Here is an 18,927-nt window from a genome sequence, read left to right as displayed (position 1 = left end):
ATAAGTTTACATTTTTGGTTGCAACATGACACGATGTGGAAAATGTCAAGGGGTATGAATACTTTGTCATAGCACTGTATCTGCTCTGTGCAGTGGTTTTGCAGCTCTGGCCCTCTTTTCAGGTCCCCGGCTAGCGCTCCTCCCCCTCAAGCTATGCCCCCAGAGAAAGCGGCTTGCTCTAGGGGCACCGCTGCTCTACGAGTCCATAAGACACAGGCTAGGGCCTGCCTCCCGCTCTCTCCTTATTGGCTCACTGACTGTGATTGACAGCAACAGGAGCCAATGGGCTCCCACTGCTGTCTCAGCCGAAGTGGAGGGAGAGTTCCCATACAACCAAGGCTATTGTGAATATTGCTGGATTGGAGGGGGGCTCAGGTAAGGATTGGAGGTGGGGGCACAGACAGAAGGTTATTTACCTTCATGCATGAAGGTAAAAAAAACTTCAGTCTTTAGAACCACTTTAAGCCTCTTTTAATAACTCTTTTTAACATTATACAGTAAAGTCAAAAACAAGCAAAAAGTGTAACTTGTTTGCTGTATTTGTCCAATTTCTACTAATTGTGTACTAAATGAGTGTCATGTTTAAAACATGTGCAAGATATTACGCAGTGAAGAAAATATTCACCACCAACGGTAACTATCTGAATGAAGGTTACAATTTAAAAAGTGTACCCTAACACAAAAAGATGGGTGTAAGAGATGCTTAAAAATATAAAATCCCTTTCTGGAAAAAATAAATGCTAAAAATCAGAATACCCTAAAGCCGGCAATAGATGGGTTCGATCTCTACAGGTTGAGCTGGGGTAGTCAGAGATTCAATACACTTATGGGCAGGCTGGTTGCACCGAGGTCGATCTGTCAACTTTAGTACAACCAGCCGGTTTGATTTTTTTCCCCCCATGCTATTCCAGCTATATTAACACTGACTGTTGATTGGGGGAATCAAGCAAAATTTCTTTCCTTCAACCCATGGTGGAAGGAAGGAAAATTGCATAATCTATGAGCTGCTTAAAATGTTTACACCACAACTGGTCTTAAAGGGGTTGTAAAGGCAGAAGTGTTTTATATTAATGCATTCTAGGCATTAAGATAAAAAAAGGCTTCTGTGTGTAGCACCCCCCTACCCCCCCCACTCCCCCCCACAATATTTACCTGAGCCTCATCTCTATCCAGCGATTTTGCACGAGAGACTCGGCTGCCAGAGACTCTCCCTCATTGGCTCTGTGTCTAAATGGATACACGGAGCTGCAGCTCAGCTCGGGTGCCCCCATTGCAAGCTGCTTGCTTGTGGGGGTACTCAACGGTAGGGAGGGGCCAGGAGCACCTTTAATATCACCGTAAGTACATCATACAAATGGCAAACTACCACACTGCAGCCAGTGAACATCTTTTCAATAAGGTAGCTGGTTGTTCTGCATGCACCAGGTCTCATAGAATAACATTAATACAGAAATATGTGCTTCTTTAACAAGTCATACAGGCTTATCCAATCAGGCAGTACATGACAATGGGAACCTCTCGGTTTTGCTGAATAGACCCCCACAGTAATTACCTCTGGGGGTCTACATATAGCTGCCAATTGCCTCACCTGGAGCTGCTTTAGTTGCCCACTCCATCGACAACCCTCTTCACTATGTATACATCGAATAGACAGACTTAGGACTTGAGTTTCCAGCTCCCGATCTGGGTAGATCTGCAAAACATTCAGAAGAAAAAAAATAAAAATAAAATGCATTGAACTTTTAGAAATCTTTTCTCACCAATAAGGAGACAGAATATTCTGCCAAAAACAAAGACAGCATTATTATCAGGGTGCCACCTGCCATGTACCTAGTGAGTCCACAGCTAAATCCATGCCAACGGTCATTCTCCTAAGAAGTGTGTAGTAAAACGCATGCGACAGCTGCCAGTTCAGCTGTGTCTCAATCATTCAACAGAGCATTTGTCACAGACTGGCACAAGGGGGGGAAAGGTCTTTGTAATATTATGTCAGAACATTCCATCGATGTTCCAGAACACGTGCAGCAGGAAAGGGGTGCAGATATAGAAGGAGGAAGGGTAGAGATAATAGTAAACCATATTCAGACTTGCCATTCATAGCACAGCCCATTACACACCAGCACTGCCTCTCCTGTACGGCTGCGACCACAAAGCCTCTTTCTCTCGTGCATCTCAATACTGTACTGACGTTGCTTTATCTCCAGTCAGCGCTGGGTTTGGCTCGGACACAAGGCACAAAAGCATGGTTTATACTCCTCTAGGAGCTGCATTTAAAAAGGCGCCTGGAACAGAAGGGCATTGTTGTGGGTCAGGGTGTCGCCTGGGCTCAGCTTATAGTGGTTCTGGAGACATTTTCTTTGGCAAGGGCTCCACTGGCTGGGTCTACTTTTTTAGAAAACAGATCCTCAAGTAGAACAAAAAATATCTGTCACCGAACAGCAGAAAACTAATCTGCCGCATACTAACAAACTAATCCTTCCAATGTCTTGGAACACTTCTTCCAAGATGAAACAGTCCTTTTGTTCAGGTATGACATTCATGCATAAGACCATGTTTACCAAAGCTCTGTAAATAACAAGGGAAATATAAAGCGCCTTTCTTTAAGTCATCATTGGAAATCTCCTTCTTGAAAAAACATACTTTATACTTTCAGAGACCAGAGATGGGATTACAACTTCCTGTCATGGTTGGATGGCATTTGAAACAGACAGACTAGGATGTGTAGGAATGAAAGTGTGGTGCTTTACCCTTTTGTTAAAACCGAGCTCCACCCAAAAGGGGAAAGCTCCGCTTGTTTGCTTCCTCCCCCTCCTCTGTCACATTTGGCATTTTTCAGGGGGAAGTGGGCTGTTTTTGAGAGGTACCTGCTCCCACTTCTAGGGGGATTTTGCCATGCAAAGTCCCCCGGAAGTGCCAACCCTTCTCCTTCTTCCCCCGCCACCGGGCCAGTCACACAGCGCACTTCATGCATGCGCAGTAGAGAGATGGCTGTAAAGCCGCAAGGCCTCACTGCTGGTTTCCCTTACAAGAAGTGCCGGCAGCAGCACCCAAGAGCCGATTGAGGGTGAAGTCACTGCTGGATTCCAGGACAGGCAAGTGTCCGAATATTAAAAAAGTCTGCAGCTATAGTATTTGTAGTTGCTGACAATTTTTTTTCTGAAGGAGCCTGGAGCTCCGCTTTATGTGCAAAAACAAACTACCAGTTAATCCTGCCAGAAATCCAGTGAGCTCATAGCTTCCTGTGCAATGTAATTCTCTCTCAAATATAAATAAATATATATATCTCTCAATCACACACACACACACACACACACACACATCTCTCTATCCATCTATACACACACACACACCTATATCTCCCCCTCTCTATACACACACACACACCTATATCTCCGCCTCTCCCCCCCCCCCCATCTATACACACACATACACCTCAAAAAATGAAAAGCCCGTGCAAAAGGAGCCCTGACCAAGTATTGGTATAGTGCACATACTATACCATAGATTTTTTTATTGGTCTTATGCAATATTCTATTATTTTTCTAAAATACAGAATTTGGGGTTTTCACTAGCTGTAATCAATCATCAAAATAAAAAAAAGAATTACAAAAAAAAACATACATATATATACATACATACATACATACATACATACATACATACATACATACATACATACATACATACATACATACATACATACATACACATATACTCTCTCACACACACGCACACAGACTGTTTTCATCAGACGAACCGATCGTGTGTACGCGGCACAAGAAGCCCTACTTTTGTTGCAGATAAACCATGCTTTCTCTTCATATTTTCCTGTTAAATGCCAATTCTCCTGAATATGCATGAGCCATTTGTTCCATCCAGGGAGAATCAACAAATTTAAGAACACCAGCAATCTGTATTTGTGAATGGCTCAGTTCTATGTAGTGCAGTTCTGCTTAAACATATTCAGATAATTGCCCAACTGTGATTTACTTATGCGAATATATCTACAATATGTACAATTAGAGATTGATTAGGAGTGAGGGTCTAATGGCATTCTTTAATAAGCCAGTGCTTAGAGGAATGCCAAGTAAAATCATATTTCCGTTAATGCAGTCAGATCAGTTAAGACATACAGCATTTAAATTGTTGCCACTTCATAGCTCTCGGCACTGCCTTACTAGATACATTTGACTAGAGAGAACACAATCTGTAGCAATGGCTGTAGATTTCTTAGTTATTTGATAGGTCACGGATACTGTCATATTATTATCAGACATATTTAAGAAGATAAATGTGCAATGATGAAGAACAATCCATTAGGAGATCTTGTTATCACACAGGGAGATATTGAAACTTGCGAGCAGGCCTGACCCGCACTCTTCTGTAGAGTGACGGAGATTACGGTAAGTGTGCACTGCAGTCAGCACTGTGCGATGATTGGGTTGGCTCCTGTTGCTCAGGATTGTGCGAAGGCAGACCCATTGTTTAGGGCAGTGATGGTGAACCTTGGCACTAGGGGTGCAACGGATCACAGTTGATCCGTGATCCGAACAGGTCACCCCCTTTGGATCAGAACACACTGTGATCTGCGGATTGCCGCGGTTCTGGAGCTAGGCCGAAGCCGCGGCCTTTCCTAATGTTATGTCCGCGGCTCCGGAGCTAGGCCGAAGCTGCGGCCTTTCCCAATGTTATGTCCGCGGCTCCGGAGCTAGGCCGAAGCCGCGGCCTTTCCTAACCTTATGGCCGCGGCTTCGGCCTACCCCCGGAGCCGCGGCCATAACGCTAGGAAAGGCCACGGCCATCTTGGTACACCCGGCGGCGGCCCTCCTCTGTTTACACCCACAGAGGAGGAGCCCGCACTCGTGGGGAAGAAGCACGCGCTGGGACTTAAATTGCACATAAGCATTCATAACACAATTAAACAAAGGGCAATACCCATCTCTTTACCCTCCACCTCTGCAGTAATGCGCTACCAAATCTTACAGATTAAGCGAATCTATTAAACACAACATTCTTTTCCAACATAAAACAATCTATTCAGGGCCCTGCATGTCTTTACTATGGTTGTTTATTCATTGTTCCTCTGTAAAGCAATGTGGGGTTTTCTGGATTGCTTATGACAGCTTTCCCCTTGTGTGGTTAAAATGTTCCATGCGATTTACAGTATCAGATTCATGAACACTTTTAAAGCCAACCTGTTAGTTTTAAGCTTGTCGGCTCATAAAAATTCGAGAGGGGGGGGGGGTCTCTTGTACTGAGAGGAGGGGGGTGTTTGCACCTAGGGGGTACTATAGTTGGTGGGGGGGGTTAACAGTGGGGGGGGGGGGAGATGTGTATATTACAGTGGGGGGGGAGATGTGTATATTACAGTGGGGGGGGGGGGAGATGTGTATATTACAGTGGGGGGGGGATGTGTATATTACAGTGGGGGAGAATTTTTTTTTTATTTGCCGATCAGAAAAATGATCCGATCCGTGACTCCTGATCCGAGGAACGATCCGAACCGTGAGTTTTTTGATCCGTTGCCCCCCTACTTGGCACCCCAGATGTTTTGGAACTACATTTCCCATGATGCTTATGCACTCAGCAGTGGAGTTGAGCATCATGGGAAATGTAGTTTGAAAACATCTGGGGTGCCAAGGTTCGCCATCACTGGTTTAGGGTATGTAGAAATAGGTGCCCCTTTATAACCAAAGATTCTATTTGTTCAAAAGGACCTTGGGTTATCCACATCAAGAGTTGTCCAACAGTTTTTAGGTTAAAAAGGAAAACAAATGGGGTCTTACCTTTGCGTAGTCTAGTGGAAGTTGATCTTCTGGACATTTAAAAACGCCTTCACTGCAAAACAAAAAAACACAAAGTTTCAATATACTGAAACCTATTAGAAGCTACAATTACTATCAAGCAGAAAACAAAATAATTGCCATGTTCTCTAAACATATGTAACACAGAGTGGAAGATCTTCTAAGCCGCTGTTAATTCATTCAGGTCCGTGTCTAGCACAAACCTCCTGTGATTCAGTGTGTCAGTTTCATTAGTATCGCTTAGAATATGAAAACGTCACGTCGTTGCACTTGGAACTTCCAGAAAAAACTGAGAAAAACAAATGATCAGGGGAAAGAGAAACTGTGCTAGCTTTACTAGCCATGCGTGAGATAAAAACTGCATAACCAAATCACAGATTAGGTTATGTAAGAGACCAAATGTTACCATTGACATCATTTATAGGCAAATATTCATAAACTTAATTAGCAATAAAGATTATTGCGATAAAAAGGGCTAACTGTACTCTCCATCAGAATTACAGATCAGTTATTAATGATAAGGCGCTTCGCCTAAGATCACTCACAACACAGAGCAACTGGATGTAGCTGAAAGATCATTTTCAACATATTTGAATAGGCAAATATTAGGATCACCATCCAATCAATACCTACAGATAAGGTGATATATGCGATATTATAGGTTCACGTTTAAAAAATAAAAAGAAAGAGAAAGAAAAAATGAAAGAAGGAAAGAAGGAAAGAAGGCCTACAAGTCTGGTAAGGGATTCAAAAAGACTGCCACATTTTTTTATATTAATCATTCCACTGTAAGGACAGCAAAAAAGGACAAAAACTTGGTGTCCTAGATTTCAAATGAAAGTTGAACTGGCCAACGTATAAAATCCAGCCCAAGAGCTGACCCCGCTTCTAATGTTTGCTTGCCCAATATGTAAAAAATTAAATTGCACGGATATATGCGGTCATTGTGTAACTCCATAGAGTATAGTTATGTGGAAAAGTGTAAAAAAAAAAAAAAAAAAATGTGGAAAATGTATATATATAATACATTTTCCACAGTTTTTTTTTTTTTTTTTTTTTTACACTTTTTCACATAACTATAGTCTATGGAGTTACACAATGACCGCATATATCCGTGTATATGGTCATCATAACACATTGTCTTTATCACTTGCATGCTTTTGAAGATCAGTAGGTTATTGAAAGTTCAAATAGAGATTTTGCTTTACAATTATAGGCATTTTTTTTTTTTTAATTGGGCAGACCAAGATTAATTACAAGACCTTTAGATGAACAGGCAAAGCAGAAACAAAGATGGTCTCTGGACAGCCGCACTCTGAACAAATTGTAGCCTTTTATTAAAAGAAGGACAGCACTACAAGTCGCAGCAAAATAAAATAAAACCTGACTGCTGACACGTTTCTCACTGAAACTAGTGCTTAGTCATAGCCATTTTAGCTATGACTAAGCACTAGTTTCAGTGCGAAACGCGTCAGCAGTCAGGATTTATTTTATTTTGCTGTGACTTGTAGTGCTGTCCTTTTAATAAAAGGCTACAATTTGTTCAGAGTGCGGCTGTCCAGAGACAATCTTTGTTCCTGCTTTGCGAAGTGCATTGCCTGCACCTGAATTGTCTGCAACGGAGGATATTCATCTGGGTTCCCACCTGGAGCGGCTATTCCCTTTCCCCTAGATCAGTGGTTCTCAACCGTTCTAGTGCCGTGACCCCTTGATAAAGATTCCCAAGTTGTGGGGACACCTAACAGTAAAAATGTTCGTAACGTGGGTTGTCAGCACCCAAGGCAAAACAAGTAATTTGCACCCCTAACTCTTAGGCCCCGTACACACGACCGAGTTTCTCGGCAGAATTCAGCCAGAAACTCGGTTCAGAGCTGAATTCTGCCGAGAAACCCGGCCGTGTGTAAACTTTCGGCCGAGGAAGCCGACGAGGACCTCGGCGAGGAAATAGAGAACATGTTCTCTATTTCCTCGTTGTTCAATGGCAAATTTTGGCTCGCCGAGATCCTCGGCGGCTTCACAAGGAACTCGACGGGCAAAACGATGTGTTTTGCCCGTCGAGTTCCTCGGTCGTGTGTACGGGGCCTTATATTTGTAAGTATTAAAACCCCTTATGGTACATTTTAGTATGTACCACTCTTTGTTCTCCTTTCTTTCCCCTTTTGTCTCTCTATCCTAATTTCTTCTTCTTTCCCCCCCCCCATCCCTCAATCTAGCCGTCTTTCTTGCGCTTTCTCTTAATCTTTCTCTCCTTTTTTATCTGTTGTTGGGATGAGTGGCAGTGGGGGTGGGAGAGTTGGGGTGAGTGGCAATGCTGGTGGGAGAGTTGGGATGAGTGGCAGTGCTGGTGGGAGAGTTGGGATGAGTGGCAGTGCTAGTGGGAGAGTTCTGATCAGCCAACATAGGTGCTCTTGATCAAGGTCATTTGCTGATCTGAGAACTGTAGTGGAGACTTTTAATGGGAACTATAATCAAAGGTAGTGTTACTCACTATGTCTCCCACTTCACATTCCTCACCAGTCAGCTGACCTAAAGTCTCTGCCCCCCCCAGCCATGTTGTGAACTGAATGGGTGGCTGCAAAGAGGCTGAGTGGGCAGCTGTGGGCTCCAGGGACAGCCCTGCTGGGTGGCTGCAAAAAAAAGTGCGGGCTTCAGGAACAGCCCAGGATTTGGTGACCCCTGGCAAATCATCATTTGACCCCCGAGGGGGTCCCGACCCCCAGGTTGAGAACCACTGCCCTAGATGAATGGGCAGTTGTAAACATGCTTAATCCTGTTTAAATTAGAAGATTCAGTTACCAAACATCCTAATGTATAGGGACCCATGTCCATCAACAGTCATCTTATGCAAGAGTAATCTCTCAAGCATCATATCCTTTCATTTTATTGACTCTATAGAAGGATCTTGCGATAGTACTTTAGATTAGGTAACGTGAGCATATCCAACTTGTCACAAAAAAATAAAAGAATATATACTCAGTTGGTCCTCCATGTGTTTAAACAGAAAAAAGCAAAAAAAAAAACTATACATCTGTTAGAGCCTGCCACGTGGGTTAATTTTCCCTTTCATGTACTGATCTGAATCTAGGCTAACTTCCACTTTCAACTACTTCCAAAAAATGAACAAGAAAGACCAGAACTTATTTATAGGGCAGAAAATATTTAGCGTCCAAATAACAACTTTGAAATGGCCCACAGTCCTAACCTTAATAATATAAGAGAAATGTAAATTCTGCTTCCATTCAGCAAGCTGGTATGTTTTTCATCTTTTATATCAAAGACTTTAGCTTGTCACTAGGGTTAGCATTTGCTATATTTAATGAGCGTAAAGTACAGTAGTAACCAAACTGAACACGAGATGGCTGGCCCCAGGCCATGTTCTATAATATTACAAAAATATAATTATGTATATCAACCACAACAGTATTAAGAGAGTCTTTACTTTAAGATAATTAGGAGGAAATTATATTATTCCAAGTTTGCAAAATTAAATAGTGCATGAAAAGCAATTTGGTACAAAGTAACCCTGGACTGTAACTAAAAAGGCACTTACGACATAATGTGTACTCAAGTTTATAACATCTGAGCAAATATACCCACGCATATCAAATTGTGGTCACCTTCAGGCTTACTCAGTAACCCATAGCAACCAATTCAAATGCATCTTCAGTGATCTGGGTTTACCAATAGTTGACCAACATGTCAGATATGGTCACCCTGGCATCCATGTTTTAGCCTGTAGGAGGAGCAGAACGGAGGAAAAACAGCCAGATGCATTAAAGTGATAAAAAAATAAAATAAAATCCTTTACTAAGTAACATACACTTGCCTCACTGGCTGTGATTGACACTTCGTAGCGGGAGTCAATGGCTACCGCTACCATCTCAGCCAATGGAGGGAGTGACCTGGGAGAGCCGAGGCGCCGACTGGATCGGGATGGGGCTCAGGCTCAGGGCACTGCTGTGCCCACACTTTTTTTTTTACCCAAAACACATGAAGGTAAAAACCTTGAGCCTTTGCAACCACTTTAAATGCTGGAGCATCTTAGGGAAAAAAAAAAAAAAAAAAAAGGACGTACTGGATAATTTTTTTTTATAAATCTGTCCAATTGACTTTCCTCTCCCCAAGATCAGTAAGCCTGGCAGCCAGATTATTGACAGAGCCAGCTGAAAGCAACAAAATCTAATGATGCTTAAAGCGGAACTTCACCCAATAGGGGAAGTTCCATTATTCCACCATCTTCCCTCCTCCTCAGACACGTTTGGCACATATGGTTTTTGGAGGGGGAAGTGGGTACATGGTTTTGACGGGTACCCATTCCCACTTCCACCGATCCAAGTGGAAGTCCCCACCCCCCCCTACTCCCTGCGCTGCCTTCTGGGACACATCACCGGTCCCAGGAAGGTTGTAGAACTATTCAGCTAGCGCATGCACAGAAGGCAGAATACTGGCCACAGTTAAAATGCCAGTACCAAAGACTAGTGAGTAAACCAGTTTGGGTGAGCACAGCACTGAATCCTGGGACAGGTAAGCGTCTGATTTTTAAAGTCAGTAGCTAAAGTTTTAGTAGCTGCTAACTTAATTTCCCCCCAGGTAACTGAAGCTCCTCTTTAGGTCAACCATAGATGGATAGAATTTGAATCGAAAAGACTTTGGAAAGTTTTTATGAAAATGTAGTTTCCAAAGATTTAATTTGCTTTTAACATTTGATTTTGGAATTACTGCACTTTACCAAATGAAGACATGGTTTTCCCGACGGGATTCCGCTCAAGCTCGTCTTGCGTACATACGGTCACACCAAATTCCAACAGTCAAAAAAGCGGTGACGTAAAACACTACGAAGAGCTGAGAAAAATGTAAGTTCAATGCTTCCGAGCATGCGGCGACTTGATTCTGAGCTTGCACGTTTTTTTGCGTGTTGAAATTGCATACAGATGAATGGTTTTCCGGCTAGGATTCCCCCCCCCCCCCCGGACGAAAAAAGAAAGAAAGAAAAAGATCCTGCTCTTTTTTTCCCGGCAGTTTTCCTGTGGGAGAAAGTCATATGGAGCATACACACGGTCAGGATTGCCAGCCAAAAGCTCTCATCTGACTTTTTCCGACGGGAAAACCGGTCGTGTGTACGGACGGGGCATCACACTTCGAAATTTGTTCAAGAAAAAAAAAAAAATTCATCCTGCTCCTTCAAATTTTCTAGTCACTGTGGTTGAAAATGAACATCGATTTGACCCACTAAAAATGAACAAACTTTCCTAGAACCTTCTTTATTTTTTCATTTGAAATTCTACCCATATACTGTATGGCCAGCTTTACTGAATGTCTATAGTTGGCAGGATTAGCCAACAATAGGATATATTCAGCCGCCTGGAGTTGGGGTTTATTTAAGATTTTAACCTATAAAAGAAATAAATCAAACACCTTTGGCCAACTGATCTTTGGAGTACATAAAAGAGGTTTATCAGTTGGTTGGACTATCTAGCCAACAGACTGTTTCCCCCAAATAAGCATACATAGGGGTACATGAGGAGTATAAGAGACATGTATGCTCATTTATAACAAGAGTTGGCATCTACACTTAATGCAGAACAGATGCCTCTAAAAACAATTAGGGACTTTATGTTGGAAAAATTTGGTTCTTCAATTTTCAATAAGCCCTGCTCAGCACATGTAAAACCTCAGCATCAGCCCATGGATGCGACACGCGGTGCTGTGACGCAACAACCCGTTCTGCCAAGACCTTCTTTCTCCAAGCTGTTGTAACAGGTGCAAAAAAACAACATTTTATCATGACCTACATTTGGGTGAACTGCTTTTTCAGATAGAAAGTAGGAAAACAACAAAATACATTTTTTTCTAATGTTGCTCACTAATAAATATCGATTTGTTTACACAAATTTCGCTTTATAATAGTCTTCCAGAGGGTGCAAGATCTGTAGTTTACATACAGAGATAGAAGAAGGCACCTTACTGTACTGTAAACGACCTTATGACAGGACTGGTTACTTTTCGGAGTTAAAATATATTTTGACAAAAATTCTATTTTACGTCATCATGCATTAATTTTTTAGGATATCATCCAAATCAGTACCAAAATAAGCACTATAAAGTAAGCCGAAGCCCTGCGGGCTACATGTCAAACTTTACCCAGGGGAGCCTGGAGGTCCCGTTACATGAATACGCACTCTTCATAACCCAACGTACAATCTCCCGGAGGTACGGAGATCAGTTGAGAGAGATTTAGTAAACTAGTTTCAATATATCTGGCACTCCTCCTATGCTACAAATGATTCAATATAAGCCCAATTACTGAGCACATCTGGGCTAACATGCAGATGCTGCTACAATCTACTCTGCCAGCTGGCAACGAAAGGCTTTCATTCTCAACTCTCTCCCCTCTCATGTAACTTCCTCCCTCTGTATAACCTCAGCACTGCTACAAAATAAAATACTTGACACACTGGCTCATGTGTTTCACACAACATGCTGCGTGTTCCGTCCTCAAACAAACTCCAAGGTGTGATAAACCGACCCCAAGTGCTCTGGAGTAGTTCTGAACAAAAATTATTCAGTCTGTTCTGCTGGTCCGAATAGGACAACCAAGTTTTTTTTGCCAAAGTATCCAATGTTTTCTGCAGGGTACATAATTATATAAATACAGAGTAGAGATTAAAAAAAAAAAAAAAAGGCCCCGCAAGCTTCTTTAAGCTGAAATAAAAGCTCAAATGCCTGGAAAAGCAGCTTTTTTTTGAGCTGCAGTATGCATGGGCCCTTAGGGCCAGTTCACACCAAAACATGGTGCAGAAAAGGCGCAGTGGTTTTTCCTGTACAGTGTTCAATATGCACTGCCTTTGCAACTTAAAGTGTTACTAAACCCGGGACACTGCATTCACTATATCTGGTGTCTCAGTACACAGGAACATGGAAATGCAGTTATTTAAGTAAATATAAGCTGCTAAATACCTTTTCTTATCAGCAGTATATAAACAAACAGTCTTGTGACTTCTGTCAGTGTCCAGCCAAGCACTGGTTAAAGCTTGTAGGAGGAATTTTCATTCTGCTCTGACTGTCCTATGAGGCTGCATTACCCCTGACCCTCTGATCACATGCAGCCCCCCCCCCCCAAAAAAAAACCTCTAGCAATACACACCACACTGAGCATGTGCAGAGTGCCCCCAAGGCTCTGTTCTATCAGGAGATGGTTTGCCAACTGTAGAAGAGATGATCCAAGACGACAGGATCAAAAAGTCTTTTTACACAATGTGGCGTATTAACCCCTTAGTTTCCACAGTGAGTATAGCAAGCATGCTTTACTGCATATACAGACTGATTTTACCGTTGTGGGTTTAGTAACAAACAGAAAAACTGAGAAAAACTTCATGCAGACAGTGTCCTGGCCAAGATTCTTAGTGCTGCAAGGCAGCACTGCCAACTATAAAGCCACCAAGTTTATAAACTGTTCCCCACTTAATTTAGAAAAAGACAGTTCAAATCTTCAATGCCGAGTGCCAATGTTGGGTGGCTCCCCCCAGTGGACACCTTGAACCAGAGAACTTCACAAATACGAGCTCCAGACCATCTGTGCATCCACAGTTCATACGTTTCCACGACACGGATCTGACTGTTTATACCGGTAGCATGCTTTACCCCAAAAAGGGAAAAAATAAATAAAAGATGCACAATTTGCCACTGCCCACCATCAGTAATCTTAAACCCTGTGTGAGATAAGTGAGAAATTTGCATAATCTGAGCCAGGCCCAGTGTCTCTACCCTGCTGAGAAGAATACCCCCTCCGAGCTAATATTTAACTTCACCCCTTGCAGAGAAAATAAACAGCCATGTGAATGGTGAAATACAAGGACACAGAGGTTACTGTAACTTTAAAGCAAACATTCAGCTTTCTCCAGAACTGTAACAAAGTTCACATCATCCACCCACCTCAGATCAGAAGCCCGCAGCAGAAAACCACCAAAACCAGAAACACAGGACAGTACCAGGCCGAGACGGACGCACACTAAACTGTCTGGATTCCCACGATGGAGTTTTGCAACCAGCATATCAATTCAGCCCTTAGTTTGCAGCCCTGGGAATAGGGCCATCCCCGATTGTGTCAGTTTCAAGTTATGACACATACGACCGTAGCCATGTATTACCAGGTCCAAAAGGGCAAGATGAGAACAAACCCTGTTAGTAAATACTGTTTATTTCCACTTGGAAGATTCCAAGAAAGTTCCCTGGAGCACACAGAGCCGTTTATAGCATAGTATATACCATATTTCCATAGTGTTGGCAATTAAATACACAAACACTGGATGCACCAGTGTACTGAGCTATAGGTCACAAGAAGATTTATTATATAGCTACCGCTCATATTTTAAACCGATTTAGCCTCACACATATACGCTGTGGTTTGCCCACACCAGATCACATGGTACAAAAACGACCAAGTAATGCAGTGTGGCACCAAAAAAAAGGGGGTCTGCACTTTTATGGTGCAATTTGAGCCCATTCAAAATGAAGAGGTTTAAATCGCACCACAATGAATCGCATGTGAATTGTACCGGAATGCAGGTTTTCAATAGAAAAGCGGTTTTTATTTCAGGCGGCGATTATAAAAGAGAAAGACGTGAAAAGGAAATAAGCCAAGGAGATCCACTTCCTGAATGTATGCAATTACACGTACATTCTAATAGTTCTGGGCATAATAATAAAAACATAGTTTTATAGTTCAGCTTAGCTGGCAGTGGCTCTGTTTTTTCTTGATGATCCTGCCATTAACACTTCCTGCCATACAGCAACAATCGATTATTTGCTATACAATATTTATGCAGCATTGTTACCCAAGACCTCCACCTCTCATTTACATAACATGGAGGGTCCTGCAGTTCGAAGGGATCATAGCACGGCTTGAGAAATGACTGCAGAAAGCACAGGAACTTACAAGCTTACTGGATTTCTGGAAGGATCAACAGCCAGTATTTGCGCATATCCAACAAATATAACAAAACGCCTTCAAATGGTATATTTACCAGATCAAAAAGGGAGCAAATAAGGGAAGTTTATTGTTGGGGTTTACATACACTTTAAATCAGGGGTGCCCAACCGCTGGCCTGCGGGCTGCATGTAGCCCTTTGATGTGGCACGCCAATTCCTGCTCTAGGATGGTTGGTCGACAAGCCCAGAATGCAGGGACCCAAACCGCCATCCATGTAAAGAACGGAGCCGACACTAGAGGAAGCAGACCTGATGCTTCCTGTATAGCGCCAGCTCCTGTCACAGGCTGAGTGATACAGGAAGCATTGGCTATGCTCTATACTGCAGCCACGTGCTTTCTCCAGGGCTAGCTCCTGTCACGCTGATAGGATGGTGGGTGTGTTGAACACACAATCTGACACAGCAGCCACCAGGGATACACACCAGTAGTACCCACCAACAGTATTTGCCAATAGTACCCACCAGCCAGCCGTTGCCAGTAGTAGTCGCCAGCAATGACACCAGTACACACCAGCAGAAGCCACCAGCCATACACACACACACACACACACACACACACTTTTTTCTGTTTTTAAAATAAAATAAATATATGTATATTGTTATAAGCGTTTCTAATTTTTATTTTACGGATTTTAAGTGACATTACTAGATTAAAGAAAACCATTTACCATATATGACCAGAGCTGGTCTTGCCAGGCTCACTGCTGTGCACATGTATTGTAATAATTACAGACAAGTCTTTCTAGTAAGAAAACATATTGAAGCCAGCTTTAGATTCATGTGCACATCTGGAGCATATAATACATCTTTATTAGTCTTCTTATCCACACTACCAAAGAGCTGCATCCCGTTTCCAAGAATCCTTTTACTGTCAGACGGGGAATGAGCTGATCCGTGGCAAGGAGTCGTGAGTGTGAACAACAGGAGGCTCCGCAATACAAACAGCTGATGTAACACACAATAGTGTGTATCCCACAAAACCCAGAACCTCATCTCCTGTGCCAGGCAGCTGCTCCTCTCCACACCCAAGAATGCTGTGGGAATTCTCAGGAATTTCCACTTTTGCTGAAACGGGCCAAAGCCTTTCCCTGCCAATCACCTGCTGTGCGATTTGACATTGGAATCCCCAGTGGAAGCATTACAGTATCAAGTGTGTACGGGGCTCAGACACCTGTCCTACTGCAAGGCCATATACAATGCGTAGTTCTTGGACCAGGCTGTCAGCCATAAAAATGGATTTCCATTCACATCACTCTTAGTAGCTGTATAGAGGTTAGATGAAGTTCAGTGTAACTACAGGTTTTAACAAAGTACAGATGTAAGCTCCATTATGCGACTACGTTCTGCATTAATAAGTCAGACCATGCACAGGCTTCATTCTGACTATATCACACCACATTCTTACATTTCTTATCTGAATAATCCGTCTGATAGCACCAAATACAACAAGTCCGCTGTCTCCACCACAGTGGCTACCAGCAGAGTAACTATTATAATGATGAGTAGATGCCAATGTTGCCACTGACTGATGTACTGTATGCCTTGTCCATCTGCTTCACACCATGGTTGGCTCAAGGCATATGCATCCCACACCCGTGGCCAGCTTAAAGAGACCCTCTCACTAAATGCAAGTTAAAGCTTAGAAAAAAATAAATAAAAAATGCAACCATTTTAACATGCTTACTTACATAATTTCTCCCTGCATAAAACTTTTTTTTTTTTATTAAAGTTTTTATTGCAATGTGCCGCTAAACTTACATTCAAAATGTTACTACTTTAGGAAGAGTCAGTACTATAGGGGAAGCGAAGTCTACTGAGAAACGCGTTGACAGCTGGGATTTGGAAAAGCACACCTGTATTATATGACATCTTTGTGTACCCAGTTGACATGATAAATAGATTTTATATCAACTGGGTATATTCACATTGGGTATGAACTGTATGTTTCCCCTTAATGAGGGGTTTCTCTTTAAACAATATTGTGTGATTTTACTGGATGTAATAAAAACGTAAGAATTTATACATTAGTATTAGTCTCATGTTGTGTCGGTAAATTTCGCTATTTAACATGTTTTTTTTGCTTTCTTTCTGGAATTAATCAGGATATGGCACAGTGGAACTCCTTGGCTTCAATTCAATAGCCCCCCCTTGCATGTCACAGTCCTCTCCGCTTCTGGCAGTGTCCCTATACTGCCTGTGCTGGCACAGCTGCTCCATCTCTCCCTTTACCTCCCTACATTATTATGTAGAAGCTGCAGAAGGAGGGAATTAGAATGCTATAATAATGTCTCTTGGTGTGACAGATCTGAGTTTTTTTTGATCCATATACTTACCTAGATAGATACAGCATCAATCCGATGCTGTATCTGTCCCCCGGCGCCTCCAACATAGAGAACCAAGTGATCAAACACTTTTCTAACCGCTCATTTCTCACAGCTCCGTGAGCAGAGATCTGGTGACTGTCATTCACTGGCTCTCTGCTCTGCCCATCTGCGCTCACTGGAGCATGGGCTATGGAGGGGTTGGGAGCAGCCGGCTCAGGCTCCCAGTGGCTTGCTGAGAGGCTGAGCCTGGTGCCGGTCCAAGCATGCAATGTGCCATGCTGATCTGGTCCGATTCTGTGATGTCAGCCAACAGCGGCCTTTAGCTTGCTGTCTGCTGAAAACTGGTCACAGGAGTGCAGAATGAACTGCATTCTTGTGATCCACGTGAGAAGTACAGGCAAACAAGCTTTGGCTATACTTCTCCTTAAAAGACCCTCCCTTCACGACACTTATTTCCCAGTCTAAACAGTTTAGCCTAGGGCGAGACAATGAACAGATTTTTATTTCTTTGTCAGTTTTCTCCCACTCAGCAACATAAAAGCACTCAGTCAATAAAGCCACAGACTTATGTGTAGCATTTTCAGGCAGGTAACACATATTAATACCTTTACAGAGAGTAGATACTATCTAAGAACACGTTGACCTTCATACTAATAAAAGTCGTCTTGCAGTTGAAGTTTAACAGTCCCTAAAAAAAGGTTTAAGTATTAGTTCATCTAGAAAAATAAATCAGTTCTAGTTGTGGTCTGGTGTTCGGTTTCATACAATAAAATTCTTACATCTCTAAGGCTACTTTCATACTGGGGCAGGGGGGCGTTCGCAGCAAAGCGGCGCTTTTCAGACACTGATTTTAACCCCTGCTAGCAGCTGAAAGGGTTAATAGTGCCCATTTTGCGGCGGCGCCAAATCGCTTTGCAGGCACTTCGGCAGTGCATTCATTTCAATGGGCAGGGGCAGTAGAAGAGGGGTGTATACACCCCTCTTGCACCACCCCAAAAGATGCTACTTGCAGGACTTTTCCTGTCCTGCAAGAGCATCGCCCCAGTGTGAAAGCACTCAGACTTTCACACTGGGCCTGCATAAGAGGAAGGTTACAGGTGCTACTTTTAGCGCAAAAAACGCCTGTAAAACGCCTTAGTGTAAAAGGGGTGTAAGGAATTTCATCAGCAAGCTGAGAAAACCCACAATAGTTTCTTGCATTGCTGTCAACCACCTACTATGGTGTCTCTTTAGAATCCATCTGACCTTAGTGCAGGCATGCAAGCAGGAGGGTGTGCTTAGCCAAGATAACTCCTACTCCTCTCCTGAGGGTCCCTAGATGTATGACATTTGCCTAAGCTTGGAAACCAGGAAGTAACTGAAAAAAATATAAGGTGGTTGTAAATATGATATACTTTCCTATTGATTTACTTACGCTAGCAGCATAAGGATTACAAATTGTCAATGTTGATGGAGGGACGGGAGCTTTTTTTTGGCAGGCAGGAGATACAGGCATGCTGTGCTTTGGTCTACCACCATCAGAACACAATAGCACAGCAGGGAAAAAATAAATAAATAGCTGTACTAAAAATCAGAGTGTTAGTACCGTGGCTCCGACCAGAGTTGTGAGTATGATGTACTAAGTACCGTATCTCACTAGACACTCTGAAATATACTTTTTGGGGGTAACAGACTTTGAACAATGACATTTTACCACAGAAGACATTGATAGTTACAAAAATGTACACACCATGTGATCCAAAGGCCAGAATTATGCTGGGCCCATTTATAGGTAAACAGTGGCACAATAGGATCACTTCTGATGCCATTTT

The 18,927-nt window shown here is 42.7% G+C and overlaps 1 protein-coding gene across 2 annotated transcripts in view; it reads right to left on the bottom strand.

Annotated features, from left to right (window-relative positions):
• Positions 1-18,927, bottom strand: part of TRAF4 (TNF receptor associated factor 4) — a 60,513-nt gene that overhangs the window by 10,899 nt on the left and 30,687 nt on the right. The window contains exons 1-3 of one of the 2 annotated variants that reach the window (XM_040338528.1): positions 13,737-13,932; positions 5,787-5,838; positions 1,589-1,693 (exon numbers count right to left, since the gene is read on the bottom strand). In XM_040338528.1, coding sequence (XP_040194462.1) covers positions 1,589-1,693; positions 5,787-5,838; positions 13,737-13,855 — 276 coding nt within the window. In that variant the 5' untranslated portion in view covers positions 13,856-13,932. Of the gene's footprint in view, positions 1-1,588; positions 1,694-5,786; positions 5,839-13,736; positions 13,933-18,927 lie in introns of those variants that run through there. The other variant, XM_040338527.1, reaches the window with a different exon arrangement.

The sequence above is a fragment of the Rana temporaria genome, chromosome 2, assembly GCF_905171775.1.
Source record: "Rana temporaria chromosome 2, aRanTem1.1, whole genome shotgun sequence".
Classification (NCBI taxonomy): Eukaryota; Metazoa; Chordata; class Amphibia; order Anura; family Ranidae; genus Rana; species Rana temporaria.
Note: the sequence above shows the minus strand (reverse complement) of the source record. Positions and strands in the feature narration are given on the sequence as shown.